The sequence below is a fragment of the Rhineura floridana genome, chromosome 11 (genome assembly GCF_030035675.1).
Source record: "Rhineura floridana isolate rRhiFlo1 chromosome 11, rRhiFlo1.hap2, whole genome shotgun sequence".
Lineage (NCBI taxonomy): Eukaryota > Metazoa > Chordata > Lepidosauria > Squamata > Rhineuridae > Rhineura > Rhineura floridana.
The window spans coordinates 9,305,080-9,321,100 of NC_084490.1; the positions used below are offsets into that span (position 1 = coordinate 9,305,080).

The following is a 16,021-nucleotide window of genomic DNA, read 5'->3' on the forward strand; positions in this document are numbered from 1 at the left end:
AGGCTCCTCAGAGGGTGTCACTTCTGCAGAAGTCCGTCGTGGATTTTGGCTTGGGCTTCTCTTTCTTGGCTTGCCAGGCGCCATCCCATAATCTCTCGGTGCCCCCGACATCGCCACCCGCTTCCTCCGCGTCACCATGTCTATGCTGCTGGAGACCGTCGGTTTTTTCCTGGCGACCATCGGTTGGGGGATGCTGGCGGTGACGCTCTTCAACAGCTACTGGAGGGTCTCCTCCGTCTCCGGCAACGTGATCACCACCTCCACCATCTTCGAGAACCTGTGGCAGAGCTGCGCCACCGACTCCACCGGCGTCTACAACTGCTGGGAGTTCCAGTCCTTGCTGGAGTTACCAGGTAAGCGGCAGCAGCAGGTTGTCGGGGAAAGGAGGGAGGGGGGAGGGAAACCGGGGGGATGCCCTCCGATCTCGTGGCACAGGAAGGCAGCTTGGCCTCAGCGCCAAATGGAGCGTAGGAAGATCGAATGACAACCGAATGCCCCTTGGAATGACACCACACGACCACTGGAATGGCACCGAATGCCCCTTGGAATGACAGCACATGGTCACTGGAATGACACAATGCCCCTTGGAATGACACCTCACGGTCACTGGAATGACAACGAAAGCCCCTTGGAATGACACCACTCAGCCTTTGGAATGACACCGAAAAGGTCCTGGAATGAAGCTAAGAGGCCATCAGAATGACACTAAAGGGTAATAGCATTTGTTCCTTCTGAATGGCCGTAGAGGATATGAAGTCTTTCCGAATGGCCAGCATACATAGACAGAAACGTTGAGATCATGAGTTTACAAAGCGAATTAAGGTCTTCCACCACCTCCAAATGTCCCTCCTTGCTAATCCTTTTACATAGGAAAGGCACCTGCCACACAACTTGTGTTACATGTGCTGTCTCTGCACACCACATCCCAGAACAGTTTATTCTCTGTCTCTCCCACCCTGAATTCTCCTTGCTTCAAGCCATGCACAGGAACGTGTGTTCCTACATGGCTCTCTTGGAGGGCATCAATTGGGTATCTGGGCAAAACTCACCTGGACAGAGTCCTTCCCTGCCCTGTTGAACCTCCTGTAATGCAGGGATTTGTCAAGTGAGCCCTTCCTTTCTTTACCCCCCCCCAGCCCCTTTTCTCCTGACTTATTCTTTGGGGTAAGGTGACTCGCTTTTAAATTAATTTCTGAAAAGCAAAGTGGTGAGGGTCACACCTGCCACTTCACCTGCCCTGGAAAACCTGGATGCAAATCCCAAAGGTGTGCTATTCAGGGGATAGATTGAACCACTTTGCCCATCCTCAGAGGTGCTCTGTTTAATTAGTTTGACCATTCTACAGCAAAGCTTTGGCTTGAGGAACAGCCCTCTGGGTACTGCCAGACGGATGATCTAGAAATCTAAACTCTGTCCCTGGGAGAAACTGTCAAGTCAGCAGTCTCTATAACCAACTGAACTATGTATTATGTTAGCTTATGTAATCAACAGCCAGCCACCCCTGTTTCAAGCTGCAGAGCTTAAACTGAGTTGAAGACCATGATACAAATGTCTGGGTTCATAGATGGGACATGCAAAAATCATAGCAGACGTATGTGCAGAGAGTAATAATCTTTTTCCCACTGAGGAACTGCAGTCAGCTCAGAGGATATGGCTTTGATGCAGTCTGCCACATCTTTCTGCCAAGGTTCTCCTGTATCTTGAACAGCTGTGGGACAGGCAGAAATTCAACAGATGAAATTTTCCACAGCACAGAGCTATGGTGATGCCAAGAACTTTACTAACTGAATTTCTGCAGTGGTTAAAGGCGGAAAAGACCATTTGGGAGATTAATCTGTTTTCCCTACTAAGCACTGTTGTGTGGACAGGCGTCCTTTGCGGCGTGGGAACAGAGGTGCTTGGGGCTCAGTACCTATTGGATTGGCCTTGGAATTAGTTTTCTGTGCCAAACCACAGCCCTGAACCATGTGAAAAGGTGTTATGGAACATGCTCAGAGTGGATTTCTCTCACCATAGCAGAGCAAGCAACATATAGCCCACGCTGCACCACTGCACAACTAGGACTGGGGAAGAGCTTCAGACTTAGTGGATGTGAAAGAAAGCGGATGCCAATTGTGAGATTTCCCATAAGGCCCTGCAGGGGGCAGCAATGCACAATTCTCTGATCGCTGATCGAAAATGGTTAAGAGAATAACTGTATAAGGAGCCTTCTGGCTGTAACTGCCACTCCACTTGCCAAGCGGTTTGTTGTGCTAGTCAGCATCCTGGTAGGTTGTTTGCAGAAGAGTTCTGCAACTCCTGAAAGACATCTTGAAAACTCTCCAGGCTGAAGGGTTCAGGTGAGGTGTTTGTATGCAAACTAGAGATGGGACGTTCCGACAGCTTTGGTTCTTGCAGTTTCTCATTTTTCCATTCTTAAACTCAGTTCTTCACATTTCTGCAGCAATTTGCATTTTTTAAATCCTCATTAAAATTCTCCAGCATTTTAGTGCACTTTTCTCCTAATAAACACATTTTGGAGGCAGTTTTGACTAAAGTACACATTTTTGCAAGCAATTTCTCATCATATAATGCATTTTGTACATTATTTTCACTCATATATTCATTTGTATGCACACTTTCCCCTAACATACACACGTTTGTAAACATAGTTTGGTTGGTGCACTGCATTGCAAAATTCGGATAAATGTGAATTTTGAAGGATGGCTGTGTTTTGGTTCTCATATTGTTTCAGAAAGTGCGAATTTGATAGATTCAGCTTGAAATGCGAACTGAATTGAAGTTTTTGCCCATCCCTAAAGCAGAGGTCGCCAACTGTTCAGCTGGCTTCTGTAGCTGTGCCTTTAACGGCAGCTCGATTCAGTTCTCAGAAATTTCACTGATGAAAATAGGGACCATGATTGTGATATCTCCAACTGCTGCATGCACTCCCAGTCACTGCATGTTCCTGAAGGCTCTACTCAGCTAGGTGCATTATTTATTTATTTATTTAATTTAATTTATATACCGCCCTAAGCCCGAAGGCTGTCTGGGCGGTGTACAAAAAGATAAAAACAAGCAATGTATAAATACAATAAATACAATAAATCAAAGAAAACAAAACAAACAAACAATAAAAGAACCAAACAACATCCAAAATACAAAATAATGATGAAAATGCTATTAAAACACACTTTAAAATGCCTGGGAGTATAAAAAGGTTTTCACCTGGCGCCGAAAAGTTAGTAGCATCGGCGCCAGGCGCACCTCACTGGGGAGGCTGTTCCACAGTTCGGGGGCCACCACGGAAAAGGCCCTGGTTCTAGTCACCACCCTCCGAGCTTCTCGATGGGATGGCACTCGGAGGAGGGCCTTAGATGTTGAGTGCAGTGTCCGGGTAGGTTCATATTGGGAGAGGCGTTCCACCAGGTATTGCGGTCCCATGCCGTGTAGGGCTTTATAGGTCAAAAGCAGCACTTTGAATCTAGCCTGGAAACAAATAGGAAGCCAGTGCAGATGGGCCAGAACAGGTGTTATATGAGCGGACCTTCTGGTCCGCGTCAGCAATCTGGCCACTGCATTCTGGACTAGCTGTAGTTTCCGAACAGTCTTCAAGGGCAGCCCAACGTAGAGCGCATTGCAGTAGTGCAGTCTAGAAGTTACCAGAGCATGAACAACTGAGGCGAGGTCGTCACTGTCCAGATAGGGACGTAGCTGGGCTACCAAGCGAAGATGGTAGAAAGCATTCCGTGCCACCGAGGCCACCTGGGCCTCAAGTGACAAGGAAGGATCAAAAAGAACTCCCAAGCTACGCACCTGTTCCTTCAAGGGGAGTGTAACCCCATCAAGAACAGGATGAACATCCTCCATCTGGGCAGAGAAGGCACTCACCAACAGCGTCTCGGTCTTGTCTGGAATGAGCTTCAGTCTGTTAGCTCCTAGTCTGTTAACATTGAATTACTCTGCAATAGGGATGGAAGGACTGGCCAGTATCACTTCTCCGTTTCTCATTTTCCCAGTCTTAAATTCAGTCCTCCAAATTTCTAACATTGTTGCAAAGCCATTTTCACTAATATAATGAGCATGAGAATACAAGAAGAGCCTTGCTGGATCAATCTGGTGGCACATCTAGTCCAGCAACAAAAACTGTGAAGTTAAAATCTACCTTAATGCAAACACAGTGCTCCAAACAAAGTTAAGGTACAGACATAGAATACATAATTATAAAATGATATCAAAAATTTAATATGTATGTAAACAATCAATATAAAATCTCTATAAGTATTTTGATATAATAATAAAAATGGCCAGCAAAATAATGGAAAGATCAGTGCCCATACACAATAAAATACAAAATATATGGTATAATCAAAACAATATCAATATCAGTGTGGATATAAAGGGCAACTTGTAAACAGTGGCCAATACGCATAAATCAATGACCATATGTAATAAATTGCAAAATGTATAACATAGCCAAACGTGTTTCGACAATTAGTCTTCTTCAGTGGCTTTCATGATGAGTATACATTTTGTGTATTATGTTCTAAGATATGAACTGATACGTGGGCTGTTCATTAACCAGCGGTGTCACTAGTGGGAGTGCGGGGGGGGGCGGACCTCCGGCGCGCACCCTCTAAGGGGCATGGATGGGGGTAGGTGGCCTTGTGCGTGCGCATGTGTGCACACACTCAGCAGGAGATGCTGACCACGTGTTCCAGGCTGATGGTGGAAGGTCCGTCCTGGCTTCACCACCAGTGAGTGGGCACCTGCTTTGGGTGTGCACAGGACCAGGTGCCGGGGGGCCCTTGGCGAGCCCCCAAATCTTGCACTGAGCACATGCGTGCGCATGAGGCCAACCACCCCCATCCATGCCCCTGAGAGGGCATGTGCCGGAGGGGCACCCAGCCGGAGAAGCAGGCCTGGGAATGCCAGCGCGCCTCCCTCACCCCGCCGACGCTGCTCCCGGTCTTGCCCACCCGCCTGCCTGCCTCCGAGGAGGAGTTGGCTGCTCCGACGCTGACCCGGAGTGCTTCTCGGCTCCTTTGCTGGGCAACGGCACGGGCGCCCTGCCCCGTAATGGGGCGGCTCTGGGTGTCACCCCCCTCATGGCATCACCCGGGTGTGGTCCGCACCCCCCGCACCCCACTAGTGACGCTGCTGTCATTAACTGAATTGTTCTTTTCCTTCTGTCAATCAGTTATAGAAAATATACTGACAATTTTACCAATGTGCAAAGAATGTATTTTTATATGGTATGTCCCCTAATATACTGCATTTTTATGCAGACTTTATTCTGGCATATGCATTTTTGTATACCTTACTGGGCTGGCAAGCTGCTCTGCAAAATCAGGAGAAGTGCAAATTTTGAAGGGTGGCTGTCTTTTTGGTTTGTGTATTTCGCAAAGTGCAAATTAAGCAGGTTCGCCTTTAAATGCAAACTGAATCGAATTTCTCCCCTACCCCTGTACGCAAGTGAGTGGGAAGGCACAATCGACCAGAGCAGGCTCTGAGGTCTTATTTGCCAGCCTTCCTTTCTCTCCTGGAATCCTTCCCACACAGGGTCATCTACCTCTCACCCCACGTTGGGAAGGAACAAGGTTATCTCCAGACATTTTGCTGCCTGAGGCAAATGGCAAGATGGTGCTCCCCCCATGCTGTGTACAGAAGAAGACTAAATCAGTTCAACAGTTCAGCACTGGCAACAGGACAACATCCTCCCGGGCTCCTGAGGACACCAGATAGGAGAAGACATGTGGCACACGTACCTCTGTCCTCCAGCGGGGGGAAATGCTGTCCACTCCGCCTGAGGCACTTGCCTCACTCTGCCTAATGATTGGGCCGGCTCAGGGAAGGAATGGAGGAATGACAGAATGAAGGCTGTCACCTTGCTGAGGCTAGGCAGGTTTAGGTGAGGTCAGAGTCACTGACTACCTGGGAACCACATGCATGGCGCCGTGAGTTCTGTGATGGAAGAAAGGTGGGATATAAATGTAATAAATAACTAAGGCTATTTTTTGGGGGGAGGGGATATTTGATTCCCCCAAACCTCTATTTTGGGACTCTCAATAAAAATAGGCAAATAATCAGTGCTGCAGCAATGACCATCTGACCAATGACCTTGTGCAGTTAGATCCTCTGAGTATTGTTTCACTGCATTTTATAAATGTTCCAATCTGCTCTGAGTACACCTGTTGAGAACTGGAATACAGTAGGGCTCTGCTTTACGGCGCTTCGCTAATGCAGCAGTCGCAATTAGACGCAATTAGACTAAAGCCCCACTCATACGGCGCTTGTTCTGCTTTTGTGGCGGTTTTCGGGCGTCGCGCACCATTCTCTTCAATGAGTTCTGCTTTTCAGTGGTTTTCACTTTTCAGCAGGGGTCTGGAACGTAACCCGCTGTAGGAGTGGGGTCCTACTGTATACATTTATGTATTCTTTATGTAACAAAATTTATATACCACTTGATTGCAATAAAACCTCTCTGAGTGGTTTATAAAAAAAGAATAAAACAATAAAATGATCAATAAAGACCATTAACTACAGATATTTAAAACCATCCAGAAGATAATGAAAATCAGCAGTAAGCTAAAAAGATATTAAAGGACAAGTGAACTTGCTACGTGTTTAGCTGGATGTGCCTAAAAGGAAAATGTTGTCAGCAGGTGTTACACTTTAAGCACAAATTGTAACAAATAAATCAGTTACAGAGCATAACAGTTTGAAAGAGATAATGCAGCAGGTGCAATGTGGGGAATGGCAGGTTGTGCAATGAACATGGTGCCTTAATGTTCATCCAGTGCTGGATTTAGGAACAAGCCAAGTAAGCCATGATTTAAGGCCTCACATTATGAGCAACCTCTATATATGATGAAAGTAACTAAAATGTTTTATCATAATGGAAATTGGTTTGGCTACGATAACTTTTCATATGAAACCCACCAACAAAATTCTGAGCCCCGATCTCCCCACCCCAATTGTAAATAAAACAATTCTACAGTCGTGTTCCACACCAGGCATCATTTCAGCTAATCGCCTCCTTGTTACTTTCCCACCACTTTTTCCACCTCTTAATTTTTTTTATGGTATGGGGTCTCTGATTCTTGACATGGTTTAGGGCCTCAGCATGTCTTAATCTGGCCCTGTGTTCATCCTGCACATTTATATTTCCTGTACGCTGGAGATAAGATGTGAGTTTCTAAGAGTTGCGGTACCGTTTGTCAGGTGCACCTCTCTCCCCTGGATCTCTAGAACTTCCATCTCTGAAGGAGGAGTAGGAAGGAGGGGATTAGCTGAAATGATGCCTGGTGTGGAACAGGACTGTAGAATTTATTTATTTAAAATATTACAGTGATTCTTTGGGGAAAATAATGTCCTTTAAATGTATGATGTATATGCAGAATGTTGGAAGATCCAGGATGGACAAAAGATAATATTCTTCACACAGCAGCACGTAGTTAAGCTATTGGGTTCGCTCCCAGAAGTCACAGTGATGGCTGTCAATCTGGATGGCTTTAAAAGGGGTTTAGACAAATCCATGGAGGATAAGGCTGTCAGTGGCTAGTAGAATCTACACTGTCAGAAGCAGTATGACTCTGAATACCTGTTCCTGGGAGCCACAAGTGGAGAGATTAGCATCTGGTTGGCCACTGTGAGAAAATTGTGCTCCTTCTGTTGTTTCCTGGTAAGGTTGGCTGTAATTTCAGGGCTGTGGTGAAGGCTCTGCTTTAAGTCACCTGGGAGCCCACACCTCCTTCTCCCTTTTCTTCTCTAGCCTATCTCCAGGTATCCAGGGCCCTCATGATCAGTGCTTTGGTGCTGGGCTGCTTAGGGGTCCTGTGTGGCATGTTGGGTCTGCAGTGCACCAAGGTGGCGGAGGAGAACCCCAACGTCAAGGCAAAGATGGCGGCTGTTGGGGGCTGCATGTTCATCTTGGCTGGTAAGCGGAGCAAAAACAGGGGCCCTTGTGGGAGACAGCAAAAAGGGACCCAGAAGGCCGTTGACCAAGAGGGTAAATTACTGCATGGTATTGCTAGATTTGGAGATGGAGGTTGTTCATATGTCTTTAAGCCAGGGGTGGGAACCTCAGGCCTGGGACCTTCAGCATGCAAAGTGATGCTCTGGCACTAAGCTATGGGTCTTCCCTTTGTGTCCTGTTGTGGACACGCAGTTCCCATTGGTTCTTTTCCAAGCAGACTTTGTCTCCCTCTACTGGTAATTGTTGGTCCATGCAACAGTCTGCTTGAGCTACCAACACCAAGGCCCCAACTGCACCATACATGGTATAATACTACTTTAAAGTCTGGGAGTCCAGAGTCTGTGAGTTCAAATCCCTGCTTGTGTCTCCTGGGTGTCAAGGGCCAGCTAAAGATCACCCCCACAGGGAGTGGCTCAGGGGTTACGTGCCCTGCCACCTGTGCAGCCGTGGGAAAGATGCATAGTCCCAAGGAGCCCAGCTGCCCCCCAGCTGGCAGTTGCGGACAAGGAAGGGGCTGGCTTGTGCAGCTGTGGCAAGCTGAGCAGGCCCTGGCCAGCTGGGGAGGGCTAGCCTCAGGGGGAGGCAATGGTAAACCCCCTCTGAATACCGCTTACCAAGAAAACCCTATTCATAGGGTAGACATAAGTTGGGATCGACTTGAAGGCAATCCGTTTCCATTTTCAAAACTGTCGTGGCTTCCCCCACTGCGTCCTGGGAACTGCAGTTTATTAAGAGTGCTGAGAGTTGTCAGGAGACTCCTCTTCCCCTCACATAGGCGGAGGCAGTTTGCTTCCAAATACCAGCGGCTGGAAACCGCAGGAGGGGAGAGTGCTCTTTGCTCTCAGGTCCTGCTTGCAGGCTTCCCATAGGTATCTGGTTGGACCCTGTGCGAAAAGGATGCTGGACTAGATGGGCCTTTGGCACGATCCAGCAGGGCCCTTCTCATGTTTTTAATAGAGGTGTCCTAACAGCTCTCAGCACCCTTAACAAACGACAGTTCCCAAGATTCTTTGTAGGAAGCCACAACTGTTTTAAAGTGGTGTGATACTGCTTTAAATGTATTGTGCGGATGGGACCCCAACACCCTTTAGGGCACAGGGATGCCACTTTGACCCCAATGCCTTTTCCTATGCAGGTGAAGCATTCTTCTTCTTCTTGCTCAGGTATCTGTGGGATGGTGACAGTCTCCTGGTACGCCTCCAATATTACTCGTGATTTCTTTAACCCGCTCTTCGTTGGCACAAAGTAAGTCTGCAGAGCTGTGGCTGGTGGGGGTGGAATGGAAATATATTGACTGTAATTTATACATTACCTAAATATCTGAGTAATTTACAGAAAAATGTAAGCACAATGAAATGGCTTGGGACCTGAGTACTTGAAGATCTGCTTTCTTTCCTACAAGCCTTCCTGCAATTTAAGACATGCTGCTTCAGAGGTCCTCCTCAGGGTGACCCTGCTTTCGGAGGTTATATGGGTGGTGATTGGGGACAGGGCCTTTTTATGATAGCAACCCACTTTGGGAGACACCAACACTTTTGTCTTTCTCTCTCTCCAGGGCTTTTAGCAGCCAGTGTGGTATATTACATAAAGCAGAGGTGGCTAACTTTTGTCGGCTCAAGGGTCACATGGACACGGCCACATATGCACACCCACACCCACGCATCACACATAGACCACACATGCGCACCAATCACTCACATAGCACATACACATGCAAGGGCACAAGACTCTCTTTCTGTCACACACACACACACACGCACACATGCTCACTCACATACACACATGCGTGTATACAACACTTTCTCAATTTGGCTAGGAGCATAGTGGACCTTATCTAGCCTGGGACCTGGGCCATCCCTGAGTCAAAAGTGTTGATCTAGGATTGGGAAGACCGTGGGTCAATCTCTCTCTCTCTTTGAGCCTAACCTACTTCCACAGAGCTGTTGTGACAACATGTGGTGGGGAATATCATGCACGCTGCCTGAAGCTCCTTGGAGGAAATATGGGGTGTGAATTTTTTACAAAATGTACCTGTTATTATTGCCTTACTCTGCTCTGATACAGTGTGAGACATGTTTGGCAATTGCTATTTTTTTAAAATTTAATTTAAAAATTTCATGTTGAAGTTGTGGCTAGGCAAATAGGTAAACAGGCAGCTCTTTCATCCAATAAGCTCACATTTCAATAATAGAGGGTTAGAATAACACAGAGGGGCAATGGTGGATGTGGCTCTAAATCAGTGAGGCAGTGTAATCTGCTCCTGATTTTAGTTTAAACCTTCAAGGAGCTATCCAAAGTGCTTATCACCCAGTCTGCTGACTTCTATATTTTATTTATTTATTAAATTTATATCACCTTTCCTCCGCAAAGGAACACAGGGCATTTTTAGAGAATGCACCCTTGATCTCTGTATACCATAGAGCTTAGGGTAGAGGGTCTTATTAGTAATGTGGGTTAGTTGTCCTTAGCACAGGGGTGAGGGAATATGGGGCCTTCCAGATGTTACTGGCCTCCAACTCTCATAATCCCTGACCGTTGGCCACGTTGGCAGGAACTGATGGAATCTGGAGTCTAACGGGATCTGGAGGGCCACAGATGTTCCCCACCCCTGCCTTATTGTGTTCTTGGGGTTTTTGTGAAGTAGATTTTTTTGGATCACAAAAGGTGATGCAAGTCCAAAGGGAACTGAGAGGGTTTTCACTGAGCTGCCCCCCCCCCAGATTATTTTCAGATGGTTTCCAATGTGCAGGTATGAAATTGGACCCGCCCTCTACCTGGGATGGAGTGCATCACTGCTGGTGATCATTGGTGGAGGATGCCTGTTCACTTCGTGTAGGGCCCATTCCTCCCCGGACAAGAGGTGAGAAGCATGCTGGCTCCATTTGTTTGGGTGGTGGTGGTGGTGGTGGAAGGGGAGTTGTGCCTGCTGCTCTTTCCCTCTGGGCCTGATCTGCTCCATTACGCAGAAACAAAAGACAAGGCAACTGGGGGCTGTCATGTCTTCCTGTCTTATACTGAGTCGGACCATTGGTCCATCTCGATCAGTATTTTCTTATTAGGGGATGGGGAGTCTGTGGCTCTCCAAGTGTCGCTGGACTACAGCTCCTATCTTCCCTGACCATTGGCCATGTTGTCTGGGGCTGCGAGGAGTCTCAACAACACCCAAAGGGCCACAGACTGTACATTCCTGCTCTGCATTGTGGCAGCAGCTCTCCACAGTTTCAGACAGGAGTCTTTCCTAACCCTTCTTCGAGAAACCAAGGATGGATCCTGGGACCTTCTCCATATAAAGCAGAGATGAGACTTGGGGCCCTCACAGATATTGTTGGTCTCCAGCTCCCACCAGCCTCAGTGAGCATGGGAAATGGTGAGGGATGATGGGGGTTGTAGTCCAGCCATGTCTGGAAGGCCATAGGCTCCCCCATGCCCGAACAAGAGAAAGGGCTGTAGCTGAGTGGTAGACCATACACTTCATATCAGGGATGGGGAACCTGCATGACTACAGGTAGATTTGTTGGACTCCAACTCAACCTCAGGCAGTATGGCAAATTCCACGGGTTCCCCCATCCCTGGTATAAGAGATCAGCTAGGACAGGTAGGGTGACCAGCCACAAAGGAAGACAGGACTCTTCAATAATTGCATTAAAGATGGAACAAAGAAAACTTCCACACCCTGCTGTCGGCTTGGTTGACATCTTACATCGCTTAGTAGCCCTATGATTAGGCCTTATGAGGCGGCCATCTCAGGCAAGGTGATTTTGGGCGCCATAAATGAGCAGCAAATTGTTAGCAGATGATTATTTATTTATTTTATTTATCTAACAAAACTTATGTACCTCTTGGATGTAAAGACCCCTAAAAATGCAAATGGACTGCCTTCAAGTCGATTCTGACTTATGGCAACCGTACGAAGAGGGTTTTCATGGTAAGTGGTATCCAGAGGGGGTTTACCATTGCCTTCCTCTGAGGCTGAGAGGCAGGGACTGGCCCAAGGTCACCCACTGAGCTTCATGGCTGTGTGGGGATTCGAACCCTGGTCTCCCAGGTCGTAGTCTGGCACCTTAACCACTACACTGGCTCTCAAAGAACTCTTAAAAATTAAAATGGTCAATAAAACAGTTGAACAAGTAATTAAAAACATGGCGACAGGGAGCCACCACTGGGTACAGTTATCAATTTACTTAGGGTAGCAAGGCACCCTCTCTCCCCCTCCCCCAACTCAAAACAGGTCATGAAAGAGCCCGGAAAGATGTGTGGCTAATTCTGAGAGGATGCAATGACACAGAAGCCAAGTAGAGTTAGCCGGCCTGCTGTGACTTTTTTATTGCCTGTTGGAGAACCCCAGCTTCTGAGACCATTCATTTTGGGGGGCGTGCCACTTCTGCTTTCCCCTTAAAAGAAATATTCCAACTGTAAACACATCGATATTGAAGGGTAACACCCAGCTACCCCGCAATGTCCTCACGCTTTTGTTTCTGTGTCTTCACAGCTACTCTTATCCATACAAGGCCCCCAAGAGTGCTATGTCGGCCCCCACCACCAATGCACCGCCCCGCCCCCGCATAGACTCTAATGCCAGCAGCGGTGGAAAGTATGGGAAGAACGCTTACGTCTAAGCCTGAGCTTCTCTTTCTTTTTTTTAACACAAAGACATGTCTGGATGCTTCTCTGGGTGCACAGAACCCAAAAGGCTATTACAAGAGCAGGCAAGTCATAGTGGGAGGGGCTCTTTCGTCTAGCTTCCCCAAACCCCGCATCCTTTGGACATTCCGATGATAGGAATTGGACTGAATCCACATTTCTGAGTCTGTCCCTGGAAAATGCTGCATCGTGGGAATTATTTATTGTGGAGGAGAGCTGTCTACACGTGGCAGTTTTGTCCCCTTTCTCCTCTACGTGGAAATGGCTTGCTGGTTTTTGGACAGCATGTTGTCAGGAGTAGCTGACTTCTTAAAATGACAGAGGAGGGGGGGTGAGCATATCTCTTGAATTCCAGAACTTTGTGCAAGGTCCTATGTGCTCAGGGATCAGGGGAGTCAGAAATGTTTTGGAACGCTTGGCAGAAGTGATCTTACCCAATGGTCCAACGCTAAGAACTAGCATCAATCTACGTAGGGGAAGAAAAATCTGAACTCGAATTGGCTTGTAAATATTCAAAATGGTGTAGTCCGCATGTTTTGTGGCCCTGTCTCCATACCCCCCCGTTATCGAGGTTGCTGAATTAGAAGGGGGTAGGTGATGGGGAATATGGGCGTGTGGGAGAAATGGTACTGAGTTGGTGATAGTATCTAATGAGGTGTGCTGATACATGCTATGGTTCAGAAAATTCATCCGTTACATTTTTAAGATTTAGCTTTCTGAAGTAGCAGCCCAGGGACCAGTGGCCTCCAGATGCTGTTGGACTCCAACTCCCATCAGCCCCAGCCAGCATGGCCAAGGGTTAGGGATGATGGGAGCTGTAGGCCAGTGACACCTGAAAGACCACAGCCTCTCCATCCCTGAAGTAGCCCATTGCAAAAACGAAAAGGTTGGATGGGTTCAAAAACTTCAGCAATTCGGTAAAATTTCAAACTGGTGGAAAAATACCAGGTTGTAAAACAAGGCATTGCATCTGTATCTCATTCCTGGTCACTAGCCATAGGTTTCGTGATTGCTGTCATGTCTCTGGAATATGGTGTTCAGATAAACCCAAAGATCCAGTGCTATGCCATCATCCATGTGTGGAGCCAAGAGTGGCTTTGGTGTGTATATACCCTCCAGCATCCCACTCTTATGGCCTCACAAGGAGTCACTGGCTTCCCTTCTCCATTACCTACTTCTAAGAGTGCGCCTCTGCTTGCTGCGCATAGGTTTTCCAGGAAATCAGCACTTGCTGCTATGCCTTCAAGCTGGAGCTGATGGGAGTTGGAGGCAAGAGCACAGAGAGATCAATGTTACAATCTGTGTACTGAAGCAATTGCACCACTGTCGAAAGGCACAGCTACATGGGCTGGTTGAAGAGCTGGCAACCAAGAGTAAGCCATTATCCTGGAACAACTCCTGTCTGGGGTCCTGAAGCATGGGGTGTAAGAAAATTGAAAACATGTTTTTTTCCCTGGATGGTCAGTTTTACTGTTAAGGGGATGGTGCATTATGAAGATTGAAGATGCACATGTGCGCGGACACACACAATGTGCAACTATCCCCACATGTGAGGTGCAGTTCTGAACGCTTGCTGTCCACACATACAAAAATGAATTTAGGATTGGTGGTTTTAAATTTCTGTTAGAAAGGCCCTGCACTAGCCTTCATCCCAGCAGGTAGGAAGTTTAAATGCAGCCGAGGGTGCATACAAAAGACCCTCCTTTCAAGATCTGACACACCAGCTGTTGAAACCCCTTCAAGGGCTCTGGTTGAAAGGGATTTCTGGACCCATACACAAAGTTCAAGAGCCACCCCCTCTTCTCTTTGGGTTAAGTATCACTCAAAAGATACTCTACATGGAGAGACAGCGCTAACTTGGCCTCCCTCCCTCCAGCGATAGGAGCAATTGAGCTCCTATAGATAAGAACATTTGAATTGTGCTTGTTTTTGAGCCAAGAGGCTTTGCTCACTTGATGCTGAAGGATACAACCGGTGTTAGATTTTTTTTCCCCTAAGGACTGTTTTGTATGACCTGTGCACAAGAAGCACTACCTTGTACATTTCAGATATATATTTATATATCTATAAAAACATTATTACTTGGAATCATGACCACTGACTCGTGCCGCCTTTGAAATCCAATGAGCTACGCTAGTAAAACAGAAATAAAAGCAGGATGCTTGAAGAGGAAGGATCCGCCCTTAAGCAATACTAAATTAGGCCACCCCTCCCAGAAGACTGAAGGCTAAGCCCTACATATAAGGACACTTCATACCAGGCTTCAATTGCAGCAGCTCATGCACAGATCTTTTCATCTAGGAGTCGTGCCTCACAGTTCCACCAATTGCTACCATGCTGACACACACATTAAGGGGGAGGGAGGCCTTTAGTGTTTATAAAGCACTTGGAACAGCCCAGATTGCTGCTCTCTTAAGATACGCTCAGTAATTTTCACAACAGCCCTGCAAAGTAAGCAGGTATTATCATTCCCACCCGGTTGCAGAGGACCGAGGCAAGACACCAGGCACACTTCTTGCTTTACAGCACAGTCTTTAAGCTGCTGCACTTTACGTTAGTCCTCAAAATGGAAAATAAAACGCTTACCTAAATGGTGCAAGTCTAGTGGAGGGGAGAAGCCCCTTTGCTATGCAGCTCCTGGATAGGGCCAGATCATGGCAGGTTAGTAAGGAAGAAATGCAAGCCTACAAACCTCTTATTTCTCCACTTGGAAAAGCCTCCGTGTGCCCCAGTCCTGGTCTGCACATACCCTTTCACACGCTGCTTCCAGGGCACAGCATGCTGTGTTTGGCTAGGCCTTGAAAGTTAATTTGGGTTCATTAATACACACAGGCCCAAGTCCAGAAAAAGGCAGTTAAACCACCTTACTTTCAATGACATGTAGCATGCTTAAGGCGTGGGAAGGAACCTGGAGCTCTCCAGATGCTAAACTCCTCCAATCAGCCTCATGCTGGATGAGGCTGATGGAGTCCAACAATATCTGGAGGACCACAGAGTCCGTACCTGTGCACAGGCATGCATGCCCAGCAGTAGGTCCCATTGAGTTCCATGATACATACTCCCAGGAAAATGTGTAGGCTTGCACCTACAGCCCTTAACTCTCCTTGCAAACAACTAGCCCTGCAGAAAGCTTGAGCAGAACAAGTTTTTGAGTGTGTGTGAGAGACAAAAGGGTCCTCCTAAAATAGCTCACATCAACTAGATGCTAGAAAATCCATGCAGTCATCCCTTCATTCCAACAGAACTTAAAAATGTGATGGCCATCTACTTGGAATTTAAGAGAATTAGACAAATTCAGGGAGGATAAGGCTATATACTTATATATCTGGTGTGGGTTTTTTTTTTTTTTAAAGAGGAAACCACTTCAAGTTCTATTTGCTAGGAAGCAGTCTAAAAATGACATGAATAAAAACAGTAAGTGGT

At 47.0% G+C, this 16,021-nt stretch overlaps 1 protein-coding gene across 2 annotated transcripts in view; it reads left to right on the forward strand.

The window, feature by feature from the left end:
- The window catches only part of CLDN15 (claudin 15), an 18,064-nt gene continuing 2,043 nt past the window's right edge, over positions 1–16,021 (forward strand). Inside the window, exons 1-5 of one of the 2 annotated variants that reach the window (XM_061588176.1) lie at positions 1–353; positions 7,754–7,918; positions 9,121–9,202; positions 10,707–10,817; positions 12,447–15,950. In XM_061588176.1, coding sequence (XP_061444160.1) covers positions 137–353; positions 7,754–7,918; positions 9,121–9,202; positions 10,707–10,817; positions 12,447–12,573 — 702 coding nt within the window. In that variant the 5' untranslated portion in view covers positions 1–136 and the 3' untranslated portion in view covers positions 12,574–15,950. Of the gene's footprint in view, positions 354–7,753; positions 7,919–9,120; positions 9,203–10,706; positions 10,818–12,446; positions 15,951–16,021 lie in introns of those variants that run through there. The other variant, XM_061588177.1, reaches the window with a different exon arrangement.